A 24894-nucleotide genomic window follows, 5' to 3' on the forward strand; every position below is an offset into this window, starting at 1 on the left:
TCAAAGAAAACCATTAGTAACACACTACGCCATCATGGATGAAAATCCTGCAGCGCATGCAAGGTCCCCCCTGCTGAAGCCAGCGCATGTCCAGGCCCGTCTGAAGTTTGCCAATGACCATCTGGATGATCCAGAGGAGGAATGGGAGAAGGTCATGTGGTCTGATGAGACAAAAATAGAGCTTTTTGGTCTAAACTCCACTTGCTGTGTTTGGAGGAAGAAGGATGAGTACAACACCATGCCAACCTTGAAGCATGGAGGTGGAAACATCATTCTTTGGGATGCTTTTCTGCAAAGGGGACAGGACGACTGCACCGTATTGAGGGGAAGATGGATGGGGCCATGTATCGCAAGATCTTGGCCAACAACCTTCTTCCCTCAGTAAGAGCATTGAAGATGGGTCGTGGCTGGGTCTTCCAGCATGACAACGACCCGAAACACACAGCCAGGGCAACTAAGGAGTGGCTCCGTAAGAAGCATCTCAAGGTCCTGGAGTGGCCTAGCCAGTCTCCAGACCTGAACCCAATAGAAAATCTTTGTAGGGAGCTGAAAGTCCTTATTGCCCAGCGACAGCCCCGAAACCTGAAGGATCTGGAGAGGGTCTATATGGAGGAGTGGGCCAAAATCCCTGCTGCAGTGTGTGCAAACCTGGTCAAGAACTACAGGAAACGTATGATCTCTGTAATTGCAAACAAAGGTTTCTGTACCAAATATTAAGTTCTGCTTTTCTGATGTATCAAATAATTGTCATGCAATAAAATGCTAATTAATTACATAAAAATCATACCATGTGATTTTCTGGATTTTATTTTTATTTTTAGATTGTCTCTCACAGTTGAAGTGTACCTATGATAAAAATTACAGACCTCTACATGCTTTGTAAGTAGGAAAACCTGCAAAATCGGCAGTTTATCAAATACTTCTTCTCTCCACTGTATGTATGCATGTACAGTGGGGCAAAAACGTATTTAGTCAGCCACCAATTGTGCAAGTTCTCCCACTTAAAAAGAGAGGCCTGTAATTGTTTATCATAGGTACACTTCAACTATGACAGACTAAATGAGAGAAAAAAACTCCAGAAAATCACATTTATAGGATTTTTTATGAATTTATTTGCAAATTATGGTGGAAAATAAGTATTTGGTCAATAACAAAAGTTTCTCTCAATACTTTGTTATATACCCTTTGTTGGCAATGACAGAGGTGAAGACTTTCACACACTGTTGCTGGTATTTTGGCCCATTCCTCCATGCAGATCTCCTCTAGAGCAGTGGTGTTTTGGGGCTGTTGCTGGGCAACACAGACTTTCAACTCCCTCCAAAGATTTTCTATGGGGTTGAGATCTGGAGACTGGCTAGGCCACTCCAGGACCTTGAAATTCTTCTTACCAAGCCACTCCTTCGTTGCCCGGGCGGTGTGTTTGGGATCATTGTCATGCTGAAAGACCCAGCCACGTTTCATCTTCAATGCCCTTGCTGATGGAAGGAGGTTTTCACTCAATCTCACGATACATGGCCCCATTCATTCTTTCCTTTACACAGATCAGTTGTCCTGGTCCCTTTGCAGAAAAACAGCCCCAAAGCATGATGTTTCCACCCCCATGCTTCACAGTAGGTATGGTGTTCTTTGGATGCAACTCAGCATTCTTTGTCCTCCAAACACGACGAGTTTAGTTTTTACCAAAAAGTTATATTTTGTTTTCATTTGACCAAATGACATTTGGAGAATCTTCTTCTGGATCATCCAAATGCTCTCTAGCTAACTTCAGACGGGCCTGGACATGTACTGGCTTAAGCAGGGGGACACGTCTGGCACTGCAGGATTTGAGTCCCTAGCGGCGTAGTGTGTTACTGATGGTAGGCTTTGTTACTTTGGTCCCAGCTCTCTGCAGGTCATTCACTAGGTCCCCCCGTATGGTTCTGGTATTTTTGCTCACCGTTCTTGTGATCATTTTGACCCCACGGCGTGAGATCTTGCGTGGAGCCCCAGATCGAGGGAGATTATCAGTGGTCTTGCATGTCTTCCATTTCCTAATAATTGCTCCCACAGTTGATTTCTTCAAACCAAGCTGCTTACCTATTGCAGATTCAGTCTTCCCAGCCTGGTGCAGGTCTACAATTGTGTTTCTGGTGTCCTTTGACAGCTCTTTGGTCTTGGCCATAGTGGAGTTTGGAGTGTGACTGTTTGATGTTGTGGATAGGTGTCTTTTATACTGATAACAAGTTCAAACAGGTGCCATTAATACAGGTAACGAGTGGAGGAGAGGAGCCTCTTAAAGAAGAAGTTACAGGTCTGTGAGAGCCAGAAATCTTGCTTGTTTGTAGGTGACCAAATACTTATTTTCCACCATAATTTACAAATAAATTCATTAAAAATCCTACAATGTGATTTTCTGGATTTTTTTTCCCTCATTTTGTCTGTCATAGTTGAAGTGTACCTATGATGAAAATTACAGGCCTCATCTTTTTAAGTGGGAGAACTTGCACAATTGGTGGCTGACTAAATACTTTTTTGCCCCACTGTGTGTGTGTGTGTAATGACAATTACAACAATACTCAATGAACACTTATTTTAAATTAATATAATACATAAATAAAATCAATTTAGTCCCAAATAAATTATGAAATATGTTCAATTTAGTTTAAATAATGCAAAACAGTGTTGGAGAAGAAAGGAAAAGTGTAATATGTGCCATGTAAAAAAAGCTAACGTTTAAGTTCCTTTCTAAGAACATGAGAACATATGAAAGCTGGTGGTTCCTTTTAACATGAGTCTTCAATATTCCCAGGTAAGAAGTTTTAGGTCATAGGAATTATAAAACGATTTCTCTCTCCACCATTTGTATTTCATATACCTTTTGACTATTGGATGTTCTTATCGGCACTTTAGTATTGCCAGACTAATCTCGGGAGTTGATAGGCTTGAAGTCATAAACAGCGCTGTGCTGCTGGCAAATGGAGGAAAGTGTAGTTTGAATGAATGCTTACGAGCCTGCTGCTGCATACCGCCGCTCAGACTGCTATATCTAATCATAGACTTAATTATAACATAATAACACACAGAAATACCAGCCTTGGGTCATTTATATGGTCAAATCCGGAAACTATAATTTCGAAAACAAAACGTTTATTCTTTCAGTGAAATATGGAACCGTTCGTATTTTATCTAACTGGGGGCAACCCTAAGTCTAAATATTGCACCGCATTGATTATATGCAACGCACAACAAGCTAGTAATATCAACCATGTATAGTTAACTAGTGATTGTTAAGATTGTTTAAAAAAAAATATATGTTTAGTGCTAGCTGGTAATTTACCATGACTTCTTGCTGCTTGCACTCGAGTAACAGATGGTCAGCCTGCAACGCAGTTTCCTCTTGGAGTGCAATATAATTGGTCATAATCGGCATCCAAAAATGCCGATTACCATAGTTAGGAAAACTTGAAATTGGTCCTAATTAAACGCCCATTCCGATTATTCGGTCAACCTCTAGATAAGACTATACTACTCTAAATAACCTGAGTCATATCTGAAGATGTCTGATTTTTCTCTGGTGTAAAACCGGTTTGACTGGTAGTGAAGTTCAAAATTTAAGGCGATTCCTTTATTAGCCTAGTCATTGAGATCACTTTGCCTTGCACTGTATTGTCCACGTTGTGTATGTGTCTCACCCTATCATCCTGTGTCTGTAGAGCAGTGCCAAGTACTTGCACAAGGAGTTGCCTGTACGGATTGCTCACCGTATCAAGGGCTTCCGCAGCCTGCCCTTCATCATTGGCTGCAACCCCACCATCCTGCAAGTTGTGAGTTCCTTCTGTTTTATTTATTTTTTCTCTCCCTTTCTCCCTCTTGATGTTGAGGTGCTTCTCTCTTTGTCAACATGTCTGGTTTACCTTTCTGGTGTAGTAACGCTCCTTTGCGATTTGCCAAACTTTCAGGACAAGCCTCATTCCAATCATTGGACATGTATGGGACAGGAGGGCGCCAGAAACAGCATTGAGTCAGTGCCAATGTGCCGATCAAAATACACTGAGTATACCACACATTAAAAATAGAACTTCACTTTCCATGAGACTGACCAGGTGAACCTGGCAGCGTAGCCTAGTGGTTAGTGTTAGAGTAGTAACCAAAGGTTGCAAGTTCAAATCCCCGAGCTGACAAGGTACAAATCTTTCATTCTGCCCCTGAACAAGGCAGTTAACCCACTGTTCCTAGGCTGTCATTGAAAATAAGAATTTGTTCTTAACTGACTTGCCTAGTTAAATAAAGGTAAAATGTAAAAAACCCAGGTGATCCCTCATTGATGTCACTTGTTAAATCCACTCAATCAGTGTAGATGAAGGGGAGGAGAAAGGTTTAAGAATGATTTTTAAGCCTTGAGCAAATTGAGACAGTTGAGACATGGATTTATGTGTGTGCCATGCAGTGTGAATTGGCAAGACAAAAGATTGAAGTGCCTTTGAAAACACTGGTTTGAGTGTCAAGAACTGCAACACTGCTGTTTTTTTCACGCTCAAGTTTACCATGTGTATCAAGAATGGTCCAACACCCAAAGGACATCCAGCCAACTTGACACAACTGTGGGAAGCATTGGCGTCAACATGGGCCACCACTCCTTTGGAATGCATTCGACACCTTGTCGAGGCCATGCCTGACACATTGAGGCTGTTCTGAGGGCAAAGGGGGTGCAACTCAATATTAGGAAGGTGTCCCTAATGTTTGGTATACTCGGTGTAGACTGACTTTTGACAGTCATTCATTGAGAATGCACTTGTTACAAAACACTAGAGCTGGGAGACGTGTACAAAAATCCATATCTCAATAAATTGATAGAATTGATGCGATAAACTTAATTTTCTAACTCAGCAAATAAAGAAACATCCTCTCACTGTCAACTGTTTATTTTCAGCAAACTTAACATGTGTAAATATTTGTATGAACATAAGATTCAACAACTGAGACAAACTTAACAAGTTTCACAGACATGTGACTAACAGAAATGTAATAATGTGTCCCTGAATCAAAAGTAACAGTCAGTATCTGGTGTGTCCACCAGCTGCATTAAGTACTGCAGTGCATCTCCTCCTCATGGACTGCACCAGATTTGCCAGTTCTTGCTGTGAGATGTTACCCCACTCTTCCACATTGGTACCTGCAAATTCCCAGACATTTCTTGGGGGGAATGGCCCTAGCTCTCACCCTACGATCCCACAGTTCCCAGACGTGCTTGATGGGATTGAGATCCGGGCTCTTCACTGGCCATGGCAGAACACTGACATTCCTGTCTTGCAGGAAATCACGCACAGAACGAGCAGTATGGCTGGTGGCATTGTCACGCTGGAGGGTCATGTCAGGATGTCTTCCCTGTAACGCACAGCGACGAGATTGCCTGCAATGACAACAAGCTCAGTCCGATGATGCTGTGACACACCGCCCCAGACCATGACAGACCCTCCACCTCCAAATCGATCCTGCTCCAGAGTACAGGCCTCGGTGTAACGCTCATTCCTTCAAAAATAAACGCGAATCCGACCATCACCCCTGGTGAGACAAAACCGCAACTCGTCAGTGAAGAGCACTTTTTGCCACTCTTGTCTGGTCCAGCGACGGTGGGTTTGTGCCCATAGGCAACGCTGTTGCTGGTGATGTCTGGTGAGGACCTGCCTTACAACACTCCTACTGGCCCTCAGTCCAGCCTATTGCGGACAGTCTGAGCACAGATGGAGGGATTGTGCGTTCCTGGTGTAACTCGGGCAGTTGTTGTTGCCATCCTGTACCTGTCCCGTAGGTGTGATGTTCGGCTGTACCGATCATGTGCAGGTGTTAAACGTGGTCTGCCACTGTGAGAATGATAAGCTGTCTGTCCTGTCTCCCTGTAGCGCTGTCTTAGGTGTCTCACAGTACCGACATTACAATTTATTTCCCTGGCCACATCTGCAGTCCTCATGCCTCCTTGCAGCATGCCTAAGGCACGTTCACGCAGATGAGCAGGGATCCTGGGCATCTTTCTTTTGGTGTTTTTCAAAGTCAGTAGAAAGGCTTCTTTAGTGTCCTAAGTTTTCATAACTGTGACCTTAATTGCCTACTGTCTGTAAGCTGTTAGTGTCTTAACGACCATTCCACAGGTGCATGTTCATTAATTGTTTATGGTTCATTGAACAAGCATGGGAAACAGTGTTTAAACCCTTTTACAATGAAGATCTTTGAAGTTATTTTGATTTTTACGAATTATCTTTGGAAGACAGGGTCCTGAAAAAGGGCTGTTTCTTTTTTTTTCTGAGTTTATTTACAGTTGTAACACTAATGTGCACCACAGTTTTTGTTACTATCCTTTAAACTACTGCTACTTGTTTGATGGTTGTAGCCATCAATTGTCCCATTAACAATCACCTATATTGGCAAACTATTTCATCTCAAACTTCACATTTTCTAGTTTAGGCTACTTATCGTAATGAACGATATTAGCAAAATGCCTGAAATGTATGGTCCGGTCCGTGTTGCTCATTTTTGGTTTATTTTCCCAGCTCTACATAAAACCCTGCTAGCATTTATTTGCTAAGGTGCATCTCTTAGCTTCCTATATTTTGTGAGATGGGCTTCTTAATAATAAAACATGCGCCAGAGAAAATTGTTATATGTAGAGGTGCTGACTAATGGCAAATAAGCTATAAAAATAGTTACACACTGTGTGTGTGTATATATAGATATATATTAGTTGAAGTCATAAGTTCACATACACCTTAGTCAAATACATTTAAACTCCGCTTTTCACAATTCCTGACATTTAATCCAAGTAAAAATTCCCTGTCTTAGTTCAGTTAGTATCACCACTTTAATTTAAGAATGTGAAATGTCAGAATAATAGTAGAGAATTATTTCTTTCATCACATTCCCAGTGGGTCAGAAGTTTACATGCTACCAAATACTAATTGAGTGTATTGCCTTTATATTGTTAACTTGGGTCCAACGTTTTGGGTAGCTTCCCACAATAAGTTGGGTGAATTTTGGCCCATTCCTCCTGACAGCTGGTGTAACTGAGTCAGGTTTGTAGGCCTCCTTGATCGCACATGCTTTTTCAGTTCTGCCCACATTCTCTATAGGATTGAGGTCAGGGCTTTGTGATGGTCACTCCATTACCTTGACTTTGTTGTCCTTAAGCCATTTAGCCACAACTTTGGAAGTATGCTTGGGGTCATTTGCGACCAAGCTTTAACTTCCTGACTGATGTCTTGAGATGTTTCTTCAATATATCCACTTAATTTTCCTGTCTCATGATGCCATCTATTTTGTGAAGTGCACCAGTCCCTCCTGCAGCAAAGCACCCCCACAACATGATGCTGCCATCCCGTGCTTCACGCTTGGGATGGTGTTCTTTGGCTTGCAAGCCTCCCCCTTTTTCCTCCAAACATAACGATGGTCATTATGGCCAAACAGTTCTATTTTTGTCATCAGACCAGAGGACATTTCTCCAAAAAGTACCATCTTTGTCCCTATGTGCAGTTATAAACCATAGTCTGGCTTTTTAATGGCGGTTTTTGGAGCAGTGTCTTCTTCCTTGCTGAGCGGCCTTTCAGGTTATGTCGATATATGACTCGTTTTACCGTGGATATAGATAATTTCATACCTGTTTCCTCCAGTATTTTCACAAGGTCCTTTGCTGTTATTCAGGGATTGATTTGCACTTTTAGCACCAAAGAGCGTTAATCTCTAGGAGACAGAACATGGCTCCCTCCTGAGCAGTGTGACGGCTGCGTGGTCCCATGGTGTTTATATATATATATATATATACTCTCAGTAAATTATTGGGTAAATCACCAACTCTTTATTATGTAACAAACAATGGCCCCTCACTCTATGCCTATGGAACTGTAATCAATTAAATTAAGTCATTAGTCTATCAGCATACAAAGTTTCGGCTTGAGAACTAAAAGTTATTCTATAGAGGTAGAGTTGATGGGCCATCTGTGACATTAGAGGTTTTCCTTTGTTCTCTAGCTGCCATGTGCAGTGTTAAGCTTTTTCTACTCCTCCCTCTGTCCTCTCCTCCCTTCCCATGGCCTATTTACCTCATCTAAGCGTCTTTAAAATGGATGAACTTTTACCTAGATTTTTCTCCCACAGCACCAAGGTGCTTTTGTGTAATGAAATGGTGCCTGGAATGTGTCGTAAAGAAGCATGTATTGTCTCAGAATATTCTCCTTCCAACTAATAAATAAGAATAGCAAACAATTGTGTGGGGAATTTCATATTAGTAGTTTCGACACCCTTACCAACAACTCATAACCAGTGATTCACAAATGACTGTACATTGTTTTTTTTAATACATATATATTTTTAAAAATATGTGGTAATATTATCCATTCACTCAAACAACTTGTCAAGACTCCAGCCACCCTAGTCATAGACTGTTCTCTCTTACTGCATGGCAAGTGGTACCGAGGCATCTAAACAGCTTCTACCCCCAAGCCTTAAGACTCCTGAACATCTAGTCAAATAGCTACCCAGAATATTTGCAGGGCCCCCCTTCACCCACTCTTTTCACCACTGCTACTTTCTGTTGTCATCTATGCATAGTCCCTTTAATAACTCTACCTACATGTACATACTACCTCAAATAACCGATGCCTCCGCACATTGACTCTGTATCGTTACCCCCTGTATACAGTCTCGCTATTATTTCACTGTGCTCTTTAATTACTTGTTACTTTTATCACTTATTCTTAACTGTATCGTTGGTTAGGGGCTCGTAAGTAAGCATTATATTGTTAGGTCTACATCTGTTGTTTTCGGCGCATGTGACTACATTTTTTAAATTTGAACTAGTCAGGATTTAAGCAGTTGTGCATTTGAGACATATTGGAAGACTAGGCTATATCCTCTTAAACATCCTTTCTGTTCTTGGACTGTAGGCCAGGACACCATGGGATGTGTTGAGGCCCACTTATGGGGGCTTGGGAGGAGGGGAAATTCTAACCAACACCCCTTGTCTATTTCCCTCTCCTGCAGCATGAGCTCTACATTCGAGCCTACCACGTGTTGAGTGACTTCCCAGCAGTGAGTAGTCACAAACAGCCACACAGCGAGGGGTTGGGTTGGCCAAGTTCAAGTGCTTGACCACCAGGGCTTCCATATTTCTCTGTCCCAGTTTCTGTGGAGCTGGAGAGGCTGTCAGACTGGCATGCATGCAACTCCTCCAGGCTGACTAATGTATTTGTTTGTCTGAAAGTGTCATTGCTTGGCTGAAAAGTATAGCATTTTGAATGGATATTTTGATTCTATAACGGCAAGATTTGTAACAAATACAGCTGAGATAAAATGACCACTAAGTTGAACAAAACATGAGTCACTGTCATTTCCAAGATTTTCCCCTTTCCAAGTAAAGTAATACGTGGTATACAGAGGATAGCAACTTCTTGACTACAGTGTCTTCGGAAAGTATACAGACCACTAGACCTTTTCTCAATTTTGTTGTGTTACAGCCTTATTCTAAAATGGTTTAAATAAATAAAAAATCTTCCGCAATCTACACACACTACCCCATATTGAGAAAGCGAAAACAGGTGTCCGATTTATTTATTTTATTTTTTAGCAGATATGTGTGGTGTGTGTATGTATGTATGTATATATATATATATATATATATATATATATATACACACACACATTTTTAAGCAGTTTTTATTTACTTAAGTATTCAGACCCTTTCCTAAAAAAACCAAGCCATGAGGTCGAAGGAAAATGTCTGCAGGATTGAAGGTCCCCAAGAACACAGTGGCGTCCATCATTCTTAAATGGAAGAAGTTTGGAACCACCAAGACTCTTCCGAGAGCTGGCCGTCTGACCAAACTGAGCAATCGGGGGAGAAGGACCTTGGTCAGGGAGGGGACCACTCTGACAGAGCTCCAGAGTTCCTCTGTGGAGATGGGAGAACCTTCCAGAAGGACCGCCATCTCTGCAGCACTCTACCAATCAGGCCTTTGTGGTAGAGTGGCCAGATAGAAGCCACTCCTCAGTAAAAGTTTGCATAAAGGCACCTAAAGACTCTCAGACCTTGAGAAACAAGATTCTCTGGTCCGACAAAACCAAAATTTAACTCTTTGGCCTGAATGCCAAGGATCATGTCTGGAGGAAACCTGGCACCATCCTTACAGTGACGCATGGTGGTGGCAGCATCATGCTCTGTGGATGATTTTCAGACTAGTCAGGATTGAGACAAAAATAAACAGAGCCTGCTCCAGAGTGCTCAGGTTCGCTTTCCAACAGGACAATGACCCTAAGTACACATCCGAGACTACGCAGGAGTTGCTTTGGGACAAGCCTCTGAATGTCCTTGAGTGGTCCAGCCAGAGCCCAGACTTGAACCCAATTGAACATCTTTCGAGAGACCTGAAAATAGCTGTGCAGTAATGCTCCCCATCCAACCTGACAGAGCTTGAGAGGATATGCAGAGAATGGGAGAAACTCCCTAAATACAGGTGTACCAAGCTTGTAGCGTCATACTCAGGAAGACTTGAGGCTGTAATCGTTGCCAAAGATGCTTCAACAAAGTACTGCGTGAAGGGTCTGAATACTTATGTAACTGTGATGTTTTATTTTTCATACATATGCAAAAATTTCTAGACCCGTTTTTGCTTTGTCATTATTGGGTATTGTGTGTTCCCCCTCAAAGAATTTTAGAATAAGGCTGTAACGTAAAAGAAAGTGAAGGGGTCTGAATACTTTCCGAATGCACTGTATATTTAGTTATTTTTAATGGGTGTGTATGTATATTAACAGTTGATTCCAACCCGTTCTGTAAGTGAATTTTACTCTAGTGGAGAAATTGTCCTATTCATCTGAGAGGAATGGAATTCATTCCAACTCTGATTTTGATAATGGTCAGATTTGTTTTGATTTCACTCTGCATCGTCTGTCAGATCAAGGACCAGGAGATGGAGGCTCGCTACAGTAAGCTGGTGCAGCAGCTCCTGGACGACCACAAGGACGTAGTAACTCTGCTGGCCGAAGGCTTCAGGGAGTGTCGGAGGCACATTCAGGTAATGGCCATATGTAGAAGTTCTAATTTGGTTATTGGAACTGTGTGTTTTGTAATGTGACCGTAGGTTTTAAAGAATGGTGTATTCCTGGCCTTAAGAGTGTGTGTATTATGTTCCAGGATGAGACCCTGGTCCGTAACTTCCTGGACACCACCCTCACCTCCCGCCTGGGGATCCGGATGTTGGCCACACACCACCTTGCCCTGCACGAAGAAAACGTATGTCTCGCATCCACCTTTTAGTCATTAATTGCTAACAGATGAAAAACTGTTATTATTGAGGAAAGGAACATGTATGGTATTATTCAATTTTTATGTATTATAATTTGAAGAGGCAAAGCATTCTCAGAACGTGGTTATTTTCACACTATAAACATGTGCCAACCAGCACATGAACCCTATGTTTCACTCTGGAGCCTTTGACAAGGGCGTGCTTGCATAAATCCAACCTGTCCGCAACACATACTTTTAGTTTGGATTATAAGTATTATTAAAAAAAACATCTGAATAGTTTGTGCAGTTGTATAGTTTCCTGGGTTCTCTCCAAATATCCACACACACACACCCCCGGTGCATTAAAATGCAGTGTCACTCCTGATTCCAGATCCTGCACCTCTCATGCGAGCTAACAGGAAAAACTAAACACGAGATGGAGAAAGCCGTTATTATCAGTGCAGTCTGCTGGCCCCATGACTTTTACGAGAGCCCAGTTTTGTATCCTTATTTTAACCAGGTAAAGCAGGCTGTGGCGGTGTTCAGGATGATGAAGCATGTTTGCCAGTTCTGGAGACTCCCTGACTCAGGGTAGCATTGTGTTACCTGATACTCCTGCCAAGATTTATGATTTTGTTACCCAACAACACTTAGGCCTAAATCTCTCCTGCTATTTATTGTAATCCACTACTTTCACAGCTCAGACCTGGTTTCTTTCTGAAACATTGGTCAAATGACTGGTTACTGTTTTGTGAGATTACTGTATTATGCTAATACATTCTGGCCATTGAACTACATTGTGCATTGACCTGAAATTTGGCAAACCATCCTCTGTTTAGCATGTCAGTAATAAAGCTTGTGCATCTCCTCTTATATACCTTTCATCTTTCTTTGCAGCCTGATTTTGTGGGCATCATCTGCAGGCGACTTTCCCCCAAAAAGATCATTGAGAAATGGGTTGATTTTGCAAGGTGAGTGGTGTGTTTCGTTACCTTATTATATTGTTGGTTTAGAATAATCTCCCACTACGTCTGGATTAGAACATGCAGTTGACATACACTTAGGTTGGAGTCATTAACTCGTTTTTCAACCTCTTCACAAAATAGATAGAATCATGAGAAAGGACAATTATGTGGATATATTGAAGCCACATATCAAGACAGTCAGGAAGCTAAAGCTTGGTGGCAATGGGTCTTCCAAATGGACAATGACTCCAAGCATACTTCCAAAGTTGTGGAAAAATGGCTTAACCTTTTGCGTGTAAGGGGGCAGTATTTTAGTTTTTGGCAAAAAAAACGTACCCACTTGAAACGGCCTATTTCTCAGCCCCAGAAACTAGAATATGCATATAATTGTTATATTAGGATAGAAAACACAAGTTTCCAAAAAGGTAAAAATATTGTCTGTGAGTATAACAGAACTGATATTGCAGGCGAAAACCTGAGGAAAATCCAATCAGGAAGTGCCTCTTATTTTGTAACCTCCTCTGTTCCTATGCATGCCTATCCTCCATTTTTAAAGGGATATCAACCAGATTCATTTTTCTATGGCTTCCCTAAGGTGTCAACAGTCTTTAGACATAGTTTCAGGCTTTTATTTTGAAAAACAAGCGTGAAAGATCACATTGCGTAAGTGGATAGGTGGGGGCTCGGAGTGAGTTTTGCGCTACAGAGTAAAGCGGCCATTGTTTCTCCCGGTGTTTTTGAAAAACCTACACACCCGTTTGATATATTATCGAATATATATTTTAAAAACAACCTGAGGATTGATTATAAAAAATGTTCGACATGTTTCTGTGGACATTTATGGATATTATTTGGAATATACGTCTGCGTTGTCGTGACTGCTCTTTCCTGTGGATTTCTGAACATAACGCAACAAACAAACGGTATTTTGGGTATAAAAATAATCTTTATGGAACAAAAGGAACATTTGTGTAACTGGGAGTCTCGTGAGTGAAAACATCCGAAGATCATCAAAGGGAAACGATTCATTTGATTGCTTTTCTGATTTTCGTGACCTAGCTACTTAATGCTTAGTGTACATAATGTTATGCTATGCTATCGATAAACTTACACAAACGCTTGGATTGCTTTCACTGTAAAGCATCATTTCAAAATCTGAGACAAGTGGATTAACAAAAGGCTAAGCTGTGTTTTGCAATATTGCACTTGTGATTTCATGAATATGAATATTTTTTAGTAATATTAGTTGACTGTGGCGCTATGCTATTCAGCGGTTGCTGACGAAAATTATCCCGCTAACGGGATGGGTAGCGTCAAGAAGTTAAGGACAACAAAGTCAAGATATTGGAGTGGCCATCACAAAGCCCTGAAGTCAATCCTATAGAACATTTGTGGCCAGAACTGAAAAAGTGTGTGCGAGCAAGGGGGCCTACAAACCTGACTCTGTTACACCAGCTCTGTCAGGAGGAATGGGCCAAAATTCACCCAACTTATTGTGGGAAGCTTGTGGAAGGCTACCCAAAACGTTGGACCCAAGTTAACAATATAAAGGCAATGCTACCAAATACTAATTGAGTGTATGTAAAGCTGAAATAAATCACTCTACTATTATTCTGACATTTCACATTCTTAAAATAAAATAAAAAAAGGGCTTCACAGTCAAGGATATTGCTGCCAGTAAGATTGCACCTAAATCAACCATTTATCGGATCATCAAGAACTTCAAGGAGAGCGGTTCAATTGTTGTGAAGAAGGCTTCAGGGCGCCCAAGAAAAGCAAGCGCCAAGACCGTCTCCTAAAGTTGATTCAACTGCGGGATCTGGGCACCACCAGTACAGAGCTTGCTCAGGAATGGCAGCAGGCAGGTGTGAGTGCATCTGCACGCACAGTGAGGCAAAGACTTTTGGAGGATGGCCTGGTGTCAAGAAGGGCAGCAAAGAAGCCACTTCTCTCCAGGAAAAACATCAGGGACAGACTGATATTCTGCAAAAGGTACAGGGATTGGACTGCTGAGAACTGGGGTAAAGTAATTTTATCTGGTGAATCCCCTTTCCGATTGTTTTTTTGGGGCACCCGGAAAAAAAGCTTGTCCGGAGAAGACAAGGTGAGCGCTACCACCAGTCCTGTGTCATGCCAACAGTAAAGCATCCTGAGACCATTCATGTGTGGGGTTGCTTCTCAGCCAAGGGAGTGAGTGGGCTTACTCACAATTTTGCCATGAATAAAGAATGGTACCAAAACATCCTCCGAGAGCAACTTCTCCCAAACATCCAGGAACAGTTTGGTTACGAACAATGCCTTTTCCAGCATAATGGAGCACCTTTCCATAAGGCAAAAGTGATAACTAGGTGGTTCGGGGAACAAAACATCGACATTTTGGGTCCATGGCCAGGAAACTCCCCAGACCTTAATCCCATTGAACTTGTTGTCAACCCTCAAGAGGCGCATAGACAAACAAACCCCCACAAATTTTGACAAACTCCAAACAGATTATGCAAGAATGGGCTGCCATAATTGACAGCATGCCAGGGCGGATTGCAGTGGTCTTGAAAAAGAAGGGTCAACACTGCAAATATTGACTCTTTGCATCAACTTCATTGTAATTGTCAATAAAAACCTTTCACACTCATGAAATGCTTGTAATTATACTTCAGTATTCCATAGTAAAATCTGACAAAAATATCTAAAGACATTGAATCAGCAAACTCTTTGGAAATTAATATTTGTGTCATTCTCAAAACCTTTGGCCACGTCTGTACATATTACCTTGACACCGGTGCCCCCGCACATTGACTCTGTACTGGTACCCTGTATATAGCCACGCAGTTGTTATTTACTGCTGCTTTTTAATAATTTCATTTTCTTATCTTTTTTTAAAGGTATTTTCTTAACTGCATTGGTGTTTAAGGGCTTGTAAGTAAGCATTTTACTGTAAGGTCTGTTGTATTCGGTGCATGTGACAAATAAAATGTGATTCTTGCAAAACAATTGGAAGTTTAAGCTCTATATCATAGTTATTTTTCTAAGATGTTGGTTATATGCTGATGTATAGAATAGTTTTAAGATGGTCATACCATGGATCATTTAGCTATTTGATCTAGAATTTTAGGACCCCTTTAGGTGGGTTCTTGGTCCTTTTAAAATGTCAGCAAATTTATCAGAAATACAGTGTAGACATTGTTAATGTTGTAAATGACTATTGTAGCTGGAAACAGCAGATTTTTAATGGAATATCTACATAGGCGTACAGAGACCCATTTTATTAGCAACCATCACTCCTGTGTTCCAATGTCATGTTGTGTTGGCTAATCCAAGTTCATTATTTTTAAAGGCCAACATCCCGGAGTCGCCTCTTCACCGTTGACGTTGAGACTGGGGTTTTGTGGGTACTAATTAATGAAGCTGCCAGTTGAGGACTTGTGAGGCATCCGTTTCTCAAGCTAGACTCTGTAATGTTATTATCCTCTTGCTCAGTTGTGCACCGGGACCTCCCACTTCTCTTTCTATTCTGGTTAGAGCCAGTTTGTGCTGTTCTGTGAAGGGAGTAGCACATAGTGTGGGACGAGATCTTCAGTTTCTTGGCAATTTCTCGCATGGAATACCCTCAATTTCTCAGAACAAGAATAGACTGACAAAATTCAGAAGAAAGGTCTTTGTTTCTGGCCATTTTGAGCGTGTAATCGAACCCCACAAATGCTGATTCTCCAGATACTCAACTAGTCTAAAGAAGGCCGGTTTTATTGCTTCTTTAATCAGAACAACAGTTTTCAGCTGTGCTAACATAATTGCAAAAGGGTGCAGTCGTCTAAGGCACTGCACCGCTGTGTCACTAGAGATTCTAGGTTCGAGTCCAGACTCAGTCGCAGCTGGCCGTGACCGGGAGACCCATGGGGTGGTGCACAATTGGCCCAGCGTCGTCCGAGTTAGGGGAGGGTTTGGCCTGCAGCGATGTCCTTGTCCCATCACGCACTAGCGACTCCTGTGGCGTGCCGGTTGCAGTGCACGCTGAAACGTTTGCCAGGTGTACGGTGTTTCCTCCGACACTGGTGTGGCTGGCTTCTGGGTTGTGGGAATTGTGTCAAGAAGCAGTGCGGTTGGGTTGTGTTTCGGGAGGATGCACGGCTCTCGACCTTCACCTCCCCCGAGTCCATACGGGTGTTGCAGCAATGAGACAAGACTGTAACTACCAATTGGGTAGAAAAGGGTAAAGGAAAAAAAATGTCCAAGACGGTTTAAAAAGGTGTCAGTCCTATATTTAGGAAATATAAGAAAGCTCAGGAAGTGTGTGTGAGTGTGTGTATATTATTTTTTAACTCTTTGGGGGTTAGGCACAACTCTCCATACTTCCATATATATTATTTTGTACTGGTTACCTTCAGACAAGTCTTGTTACATTTGTGGGTGTCGTAGAGTAAAATGTGAGACTCCCCTTTGTAGCCTAAACGGTTCAGACTTAAGATGAGTCCCAGGGGGGTCGTAGTGCAAAACGTAGGCCAAACTGTTTGGACGCTAGTCATTTTTGTGAGCAGACTGATTTTTGGGATGTTTCATGGTCTGACAAACACTGCTGTAACTCGCCGGCTGCGGTGGATTGAGACGCAGCCCATGCAAAACATAAATCTAGTTCATATATACACTGCTCAAAAAAAAAAGGGAACACTTAAACAACACAATGTAACTCCAAGTCAATCACACTTCTGTGAAATCAAACTGTCCACTTAGGAAGCAACACTGATGGACAATACATTTCACATGCTGTTGTGCATGGTGGGGGGGAGAGAGAGAGAGAGAGAGATAATTGGTTGGTAGATTAAACCTATTTTAAGCCAATGCCTATGTGCCTGGAGTTTCTCCCAATCTTTCTGTATTGGCTGACAAAGGCCAAGTTTGACACGTTGGTCTACCTGTTAGATAGCCAAATTGACATGATCCGTCAATGTCTGTGTGTGTATAGGTGATTTTCAGAAGTAATCATGATTAAACCGTCTTAAAAATCAATGTTGAAAAGGGTATAATATATATATTGTGTGAATTTTACCCCCTTTTCTCCCCAATTTCGTGGTATCCAATTGTTTAGCAGCTACTATCTTGTCTCATCGCTACAACTCCCGTACGGGCTCGGTAGAGACGAAGGTTGAAAGTCATGCGTCCTCCGATACACAACCCAACCAAGCCGCACTGCTTCTTAACAGTACAGTGCCCTTAACCACTGCGCCACCCGGGAGGCCGAAACGGGTATAATATTAGCTAGCTTAGGTATGTTGAGTGGGGAGAAAAAAAGTACATAACTTAACATATTTAGGCAACTTTTATAAAGTTTCAAGCTTGCAAACATTATTTCTAGCTGCGATACATGGGCAAATGTGCCCTTCTGCTGCTTGACAGGCAAAGCCCACAATGGATGGAAAATGAACTTAAACCACTGATGCCTGTCAGGTATAGTACACTTTTGTATTTATTTTATATAACTCAAATATCCAATTAAATGGTGGTCAATATTGAGAGCTGGAGGAGTTGTGTTTTGTGCTGTAATGCATTGGAGCTGGCTTTCCCCCTAGCTGGGAATGTGGCATGTTTGAAATCGAACTAAATATGATATTGATATTTTACACTGGCTCTGTGTCAGGGTCTTCTCAAGGTCAACGTCTTTATCACAGCTCTGTGTGGCACAATGAACGTATCCAAATAATGTCCACTCCTACTCACTCGCATACAGTCAAGCACACTTTTCACAAGCCTCTGTGCACTTGTCCCAGTTCAGCCTCTCTAGGAATGTGCAGCTGCTCTCTTTCTCTCTCAAACACTCTCTCAAACTCTTTCCAGTCGCTGGGTTCTGGCTGCATCAGAACAAAGGTATTAATGCAGATTTTCTGAGTCAAAGGTGACAGACCCTGAATCAACAAGCTGTCCTTTTCCTCTACATGCAGCCCTGTGTTCACAGACTCCCTGATTTTAAAGAGCAGACCAGTTATGAGTCTCATTTTAGCACTGATCAGCACATTAGAGCAGACTGGATGTCTTTCCTCAAAATATTTGTATTTATTTTTACTTTATTTAACCAGGCAAGTCAGTTAAGAACAAATTCTTATTTTCAATGACGGCCTAGTGGGTTAACTGCCTGTTCAGGGGCAGAATGACGGATTTGTACCTTGTCAGCTCGGGGGTTTGAACTTGCAAACTTCCGGTTACTAGTCCAACGCTCTAACTACTAGGCTACCCTACCGCCCCATATGTGGTCAATAACTATGAAGCAGACCACTTGTTTTTTTTGGATAAACTACAGTGCTTTCAGAAGTCATTTAAAATGGATCAAATGTATATATTTTTTGTCACTGGCCTACACAGAGTACCCCATAGTGTCAAATTGGAATTGTTTTTTGTCTTGAGTCAAGTATTCAACCCCTTTGTTATGGCAAGCCTAAAGAAGAGTGAAAATGTGCTTCACAAGTTGCATGGACTCACTCTGTGTGCAATAATAGTGTTTAACATGATTTTTGAATGACTACCTCATCGCTGTACCCCACACATACAATGATCTGTACAAGGTCCTCCAGTTGAGCAGTGAATTTCAAACACAAAGACCAGGGAGGTTTTCTAATGCCTCGCAAAGAAGGGGATATATTGGCAGATGGGTCAGAAGACAAAAAGCATACATTGAATACCCCTTTTGATCATGGTAAAGTTGTTAATTACACTTTGGATGGTGTATCACTACAAAGATAGACGAGTCCTTCCTAACCCTGTTGCCTTCCCCTTGAAGGAAACTGCCCAGGAATTTCATCATGATGCCAATTTTAACTTCTAAACAGTTGGAGTTTAATGGCTGTGATGGAGAAGAACTGAGGATGGAGCAACATTGTATTTACTCCACAATACTAACCTAATTGACAGTGTGAAAAGAAGGAAGCCTGTACAGAATAAAAAATAATCCAAAACACGCATCCTGTTTGCAAAGGCACTAAAGGAAAAACTGCAAAAAATGTGTCAAAGCAAATAACTTTTTGTCCTGAATACAAAGTGCTATGTTTGGGGCAGATACAACACATTACTGAGTACTGCTCTCCATGTTTTCAAGCATAAGGGTGGCTGCATCATGTTTTGGGTATGCTTGTAATTGGTAAAGACTGCAGGATAAAAAATAAACTGAATGGAGCTAGGCACAGGTAAAATCCTAGAGGAAAAACCTGGTTTAAGTGTGCCTTGAATTCTAAATAAATCAGACTGTCACCAGCAACGCATCCCCACACCATAACACCACCTCCTCCATGCTTAATGGTGGGAAATACACATGCGGAGATCATCCATTCACCTACTCCACGTCTCACAAAGACACAGCGGTTGGAACCAAAAATCTCCCAGTTGGACTCATCAGACCAAAGGACAGATTTCCACCGGTCTAATGTCCATTGCTCGTGTTTCTTGACCCAAGCAAGTCTCTTCTTATTGTTGGCCTTTAGTCGTGGTTTCTTTGTAGCAATCCGACCATGAAGGGCTGATTTCACGCAGTCTCTTCTGAACAGTTGATGTTGAGATGTATCTGTTACTTGAACTCTGTGAAGCATTTATTTGGGCCGCAATTTGAGGCTGGTAACTCTAATGAACTTATCCTCTGTAGCAGAGGTAACTGGGTATTCCATTCCTGTGGCGGTCCTCATGAGAGCCAGTTTCATCATAGCGCTTGATGGTTTTTGCGACTGCACTTAAAGAAACTTTGAAGTTCTTGAAATGTTCCAGATTTGACTGACCTTCATGTTCTAAAGTAATGATGGACTCATTTCTCTTTGCTTATTTGAGCTGTTCTTTCCATAGTCCTACTTGGTAAAAGACCAAGTCCATATTATCTTCTGTATACCCCCATACCTTGTCACAGCATAACTGATTGGCTCAAACGCATTAAGAAGGAAAGAAATCCCACAAATTAACAAGGCACACCTGTTAATTGAAATGCATTCCAGGTGACTTACCTCATGAAGCTGGTTGAGAGAATGCCAAGTGTGTGCAAAGCTGTCAAGGCAATGGGTGGCTATTTGAAGAATCTCAAATATCATATATATATATATATATATGGTTAGAATGCGTTTCCATACACAATCGTAATCTTGTGTGTTTCCTTATGGCTCCCTCATGTCTTCTGCAGGCGTCTGTGTGAGCACCAGTATGGTAACTCCCCGCGGGTGCGTATCAATGGCCATGTGGCGGCCCGCTTCCCCTTCATCCCTCTGCCCCTAGACTACATCCTGCCAGAGCTGCTGAAGAACGCCATGAGGTACCAAAACATTTTCCTTCTCCTAACCAATAAACTGACAGTCACATGAAATACACCTTTGTGAGTTGTTCTTGTTCATCACCAAACCGAGATCTCACAGAAATGTGTAATTAAACCAACATTGAGTTTCAAACATGGTGTAGCCAACATTGTGACACCTCAGTCAATAAAAACAGGGCCTGTGACAAGTGTGCCTTCCGTCACCTGTCAGTCCCCAAGCCATCATAACGGACTTTTAGAATGATCTATGACAATGGTCTATAATAAGTAGGCCAGCAGTGTTTTTCTTGTTTGGGAACATTGTATAGCTTCTGACTGGTTGTGTGTTCATAGCATTCTTTTTTGTTGTGAATCCCATAGTGCTGCAACGTATACTATATATATTTGTGTGTGTATGTGACCTATTTCCATGCTTTTCCCCTGTCTACCACCTTTTATCTTGGAAGTTCTTGGCTCAGCTGAAATGTATGTTACGGGATACTTTTATTTAAATGTTTTATCTACTTCACCTGAGTCGGATTAACTTGTGGATACCATTTTTATGTCTGTGTCCAGTATGAAGGAAGTTGGAGGTAGTTTCGGGAGCCAGTGCTAACTAGCAGATACCAATAGACTTCCAGTCAATGCGCTAACGCAGAGACATAAAAATGGTATCCACGATTTTCATCTGGGTTGGGGGGGAGATCCCTTGTATACCTTTCATGCTATTTGACTTTCCCTGACAGTTGGCTGTGACTGTATCTGTGGTTCCAGCTAATTTATGATCTGTGAATGGAAACATGAGGATCTATTCAAGGCCTAGTTGCGCTTACGTGGCACATTACAAGTCTTGTCCAGCCGGGTAGCCTACATTTTGTTACATGTGCATTCCTGAAGCACAAATCGTTGTCTATTGTCTTAAATGGCAGTATTGGTTTTTTTTTTGGGGGGGGGGGTGAGTTAACCCCACGGGTAACTCTAGCCCCCTAGAACTCCCTGCCCATCCACCCCACTGTCCTTTCTCACCATGACAGTGACCTGACTGTACAGGCCCCAGACCCCGTCTTTCTTCTGGAACACTGTGTCCTTGGCAGAAGGTCTTGGCCCAAACCCCACTACATTCCTTCTGGACTAATAGGGGTGAATCTGAACTGTGAATGCGAAAGGGACACTGTTGGTGTTGCACAGCCAGAGCGAACGCCCTTGAGAATGTAAAAGTTAGTCTGTGGTTGTTCCCTGGTAGTTTTAAATAGCTAATTTCCCTCATCCCTTATGACAACTTCTGGCAGGACATCAGACTCCATGGTAGCCTTTTTATGACTATACATAACTAAATCCCTAGTTTGACCTCTCCTCTAATGAAGTATTATTAAGCAGTGTGCTCTTGTAGTTAGGTTGTTTTAGCTAACATTCCACTCTGCCACAGTCTACTGATCTTGGCGGTCAAATGTTGCCCTGGCACTCGAACTTGTGAGAGGGATGCTAGATTGTGTGTGTTAGCAGGTGGATGTGTTTTCAAATAAGATTCTAATCAGCCATTAAATCCAATTAGGAACGTTTTCTATTCTTGGAGCTCTTTCTCAGATGTTGCGGTTAGCAGACAAACCATTCACTCTGACTTATGTTCCTCGTTCCCATAAGACTGTTTCAGGGTGCATGATCATTACACAAGTGTCATCTATCAGTGAATCCCTCAACAATCCTGTTAATAGATTCTGTGTCAGGTTACGTTGAAGGACCACAGAGGCTAATATCTTCACTCTGCCTGCTCTTGACCTCCCCTCTACCTGTGTCCCCACAGGGCCACCATGGAAAGCCACCTCGACACGCCTTACAATGTACCTGATGTCGGAGTCACCATCGCCAACAATGACGTGGACTTTGTCATCAGGTGAGTGGGTTACCTTTGGCACACTAAGTGGGGACCTTTTACCTCTATCTACTCAAGACTCCTTTTAACAACATTAAATAATTAGGAGTCCCGTACTCTGGGCTTAACCGTTTAAATGGGAAACCTGACAACTTATCAGGGGGAGTGTTTCTAAGCTGCACTCTTATCGGGCCCAGTGTGGACACCATGGGAATGGGTTCCGGACCACGTTGGAAGCACCGTCAGACTTCTTCTACTCTAGTGCCATGTTTAAGAACCTTTTTAAATGGATGTTGACACTGATTCTAGTATCCTGTTGGCTAATGTCCAATCGATGGAAAATGAACTTTGAACTCTGAGCAAAGCTCTAATCACAGCATTCCCTGATGTCCCTCTGTGTCTTAGTTTTTACTGAGACGTGGCTCACGGACAATACACTCGACTCTGCTATTCAACCAGACAACTTCTCCATATTCCGAATGGCTTGAATGGCGGCTTCTGGTAAGGTGGGGCTTTGTTTCCTCAAACATTTCCTGGTGACCCGAAGTTGTAAACATTGAGCTCCTGTTCACCCGATCTGGAGTTTCTGATGCTAAAAAAACCCTGGATGAATGGCTATCTGTACAATGTTGAACCTGTACTGCAGCATTCAATGTTAGCAGAATGAACCCAGATGACTCTGTGGCGCACGATTCGTAGAAGGCAAGCAGGTACGGGCTCTGCAAATCCATTGGGGACACAAATAGACTTAAATTGATCAACAACTCCGACTCACATGTGGCAAGGATTCAGACTATTACAGACTACAAATGAAAATCCAGCTATGTGGTGCCCACCGACGCCTCCCTCCCAGATGAGTTTAATACATTCTATGCCCACTTCCAAGCCATTCAGGAAGACTCGCTGCTCCGGATGACTAGATGCTTTCACTCTCCGAGGCTGACTTGAGGGAAAACTCTAAAGAGTGAATACAAATTCTTATTTACAATGACGGCCTACCGGTGGGTTAACTGCCTTGTTCAGGGGCTGAACAACAGATCTTTACCTTGTCCGCTCTGGGTTTCGATCCACCAACCTTTTGGTTACTGGCCCAATGCTCTAACCACTAGGTATCGGCGCATGAGTTCTGATACCAACAGGCTCAGAGACCGTTTCTATCTACAAGCCATCAGACTGCTGAACACAAACTGGACTGACCACCTGCTCTGATTCTCCGCACCTTAGCACGCACACACACATACACTACCATTCAAAAGTTTGGGGTCACTTAGAAATGTCCTTGTTTTTTGAAAGAAAAGCTTTTTTCCCCATTTTAAAATAACATCAAACTGATCAGAAATAGTGTTGACATTTTGAATGTTGTAAATTGCTATTGTAACTGGAAACGGCAGATTTTTCTTTAATGCTATCTACATAGGCATACAGAGGCCCATTATCAGCAATCATCACTCCTGTGTTCCAATGGCACGTGGTTAGCTAATCCAAGTTTTTATAATTTTAAAAGGTTAATTGATCATTAGAAAACCCTTTTGCAAATATTATTAGCACAGCTGAAAACTGTTCTAATTAAAGAAGCAATTTAACTGGCCTTCTTTAGACTAGTTGAGTATCTGGAGCATCAGCATTTGTGGGTTCGATTACAGGCTCAAAATGGCCAGAAACAAAGCACTTTCTTCTGAAACTCATCAGTCTATTCTTGTTCTGTGAAATGAAGGCTATTCCATGTGAGAAGTTGCCAAGAAACTGAAGATCTCGTACAACGCTATGTGCTACTCCCTTCACAGAACAGCACAAACTGGCTCTAACCAGAATAGAAAGAGAAGTGGGAGGCCCCGGTGCACAACTGAGCAAGAGGATAATAACATTACAGTGTCTAGCTTGAGAAACGGACACCTCACAAGTCCTCGACTGGCAGCTTCATTAAATTGTACCCGCAAAACACCAGTCTCAACATCAACAGTGAAGAGGTGACTCCGGGATGCTGGCTTCTAGGCAGTTCTTCTGTTCTCTATCCAGTGTCTGTTATTTTGCCCATCTTAATCTTTTATTTTCTTTGGCCAGTATGGGAGAGCTTTTTCTTTTCAACTCTGCTTAGAAGGCCAGCATCCCGGAGTCGCCTCTTCACTGTTGACGTTTCAGAGTTCTTTAATTCTGGCCATTTTGAGCCTCTAATCAAACCCACAAATGCTGATGCTCCAGATACTCAACTAGTCTAAAGAAGGCCAGTTTTTATTGCCTATGGGCCTATGCCTATGTAGATATTCCATAAAACAAATGAAAATCAGCTACAATAGTCATTTACAACATTAACAATGTCTACACTGTATTTCTGATCCATTTGATGTTATTTTAATGGACAATTTTATTTTTTTTGCTTTTCTTTCAAAAACAAGGACATTTCTAAGTGACCCCAATCTTTTGAACGGTAATGTATAAACATATACAGTCATGCGACACATGCACAACTGCTGCTACCAGAATCTTAGTATACTGCTAAATGTTTACACCTGACCCCTACCCCCCCCCCCCCTATTCATGTTCGTATTTCATTATTTCTAATTGTTGC

General features: G+C 42.0%; 1 protein-coding gene across 1 annotated transcript in view; it reads left to right on the top strand.

The window, feature by feature from the left end:
- The window catches only part of bckdk (branched chain ketoacid dehydrogenase kinase), a 31608-nt gene that overhangs the window by 3639 nt on the left and 3075 nt on the right, over nt 1-24894 (top strand). The window contains exons 3-9 of the mRNA XM_021617920.2: nt 3693-3803; nt 9007-9054; nt 10917-11036; nt 11156-11254; nt 12146-12219; nt 20351-20479; nt 22260-22349. Of these exons, the coding sequence (XP_021473595.1) occupies nt 3693-3803; nt 9007-9054; nt 10917-11036; nt 11156-11254; nt 12146-12219; nt 20351-20479; nt 22260-22349 (671 nt within the window). The remainder of the gene's footprint in view (nt 1-3692; nt 3804-9006; nt 9055-10916; nt 11037-11155; nt 11255-12145; nt 12220-20350; nt 20480-22259; nt 22350-24894) is intronic.

Source organism: Oncorhynchus mykiss, chromosome 10 (genome assembly GCF_013265735.2).
Source record: "Oncorhynchus mykiss isolate Arlee chromosome 10, USDA_OmykA_1.1, whole genome shotgun sequence".
Classification (NCBI taxonomy): domain Eukaryota; kingdom Metazoa; phylum Chordata; class Actinopteri; order Salmoniformes; family Salmonidae; genus Oncorhynchus; species Oncorhynchus mykiss.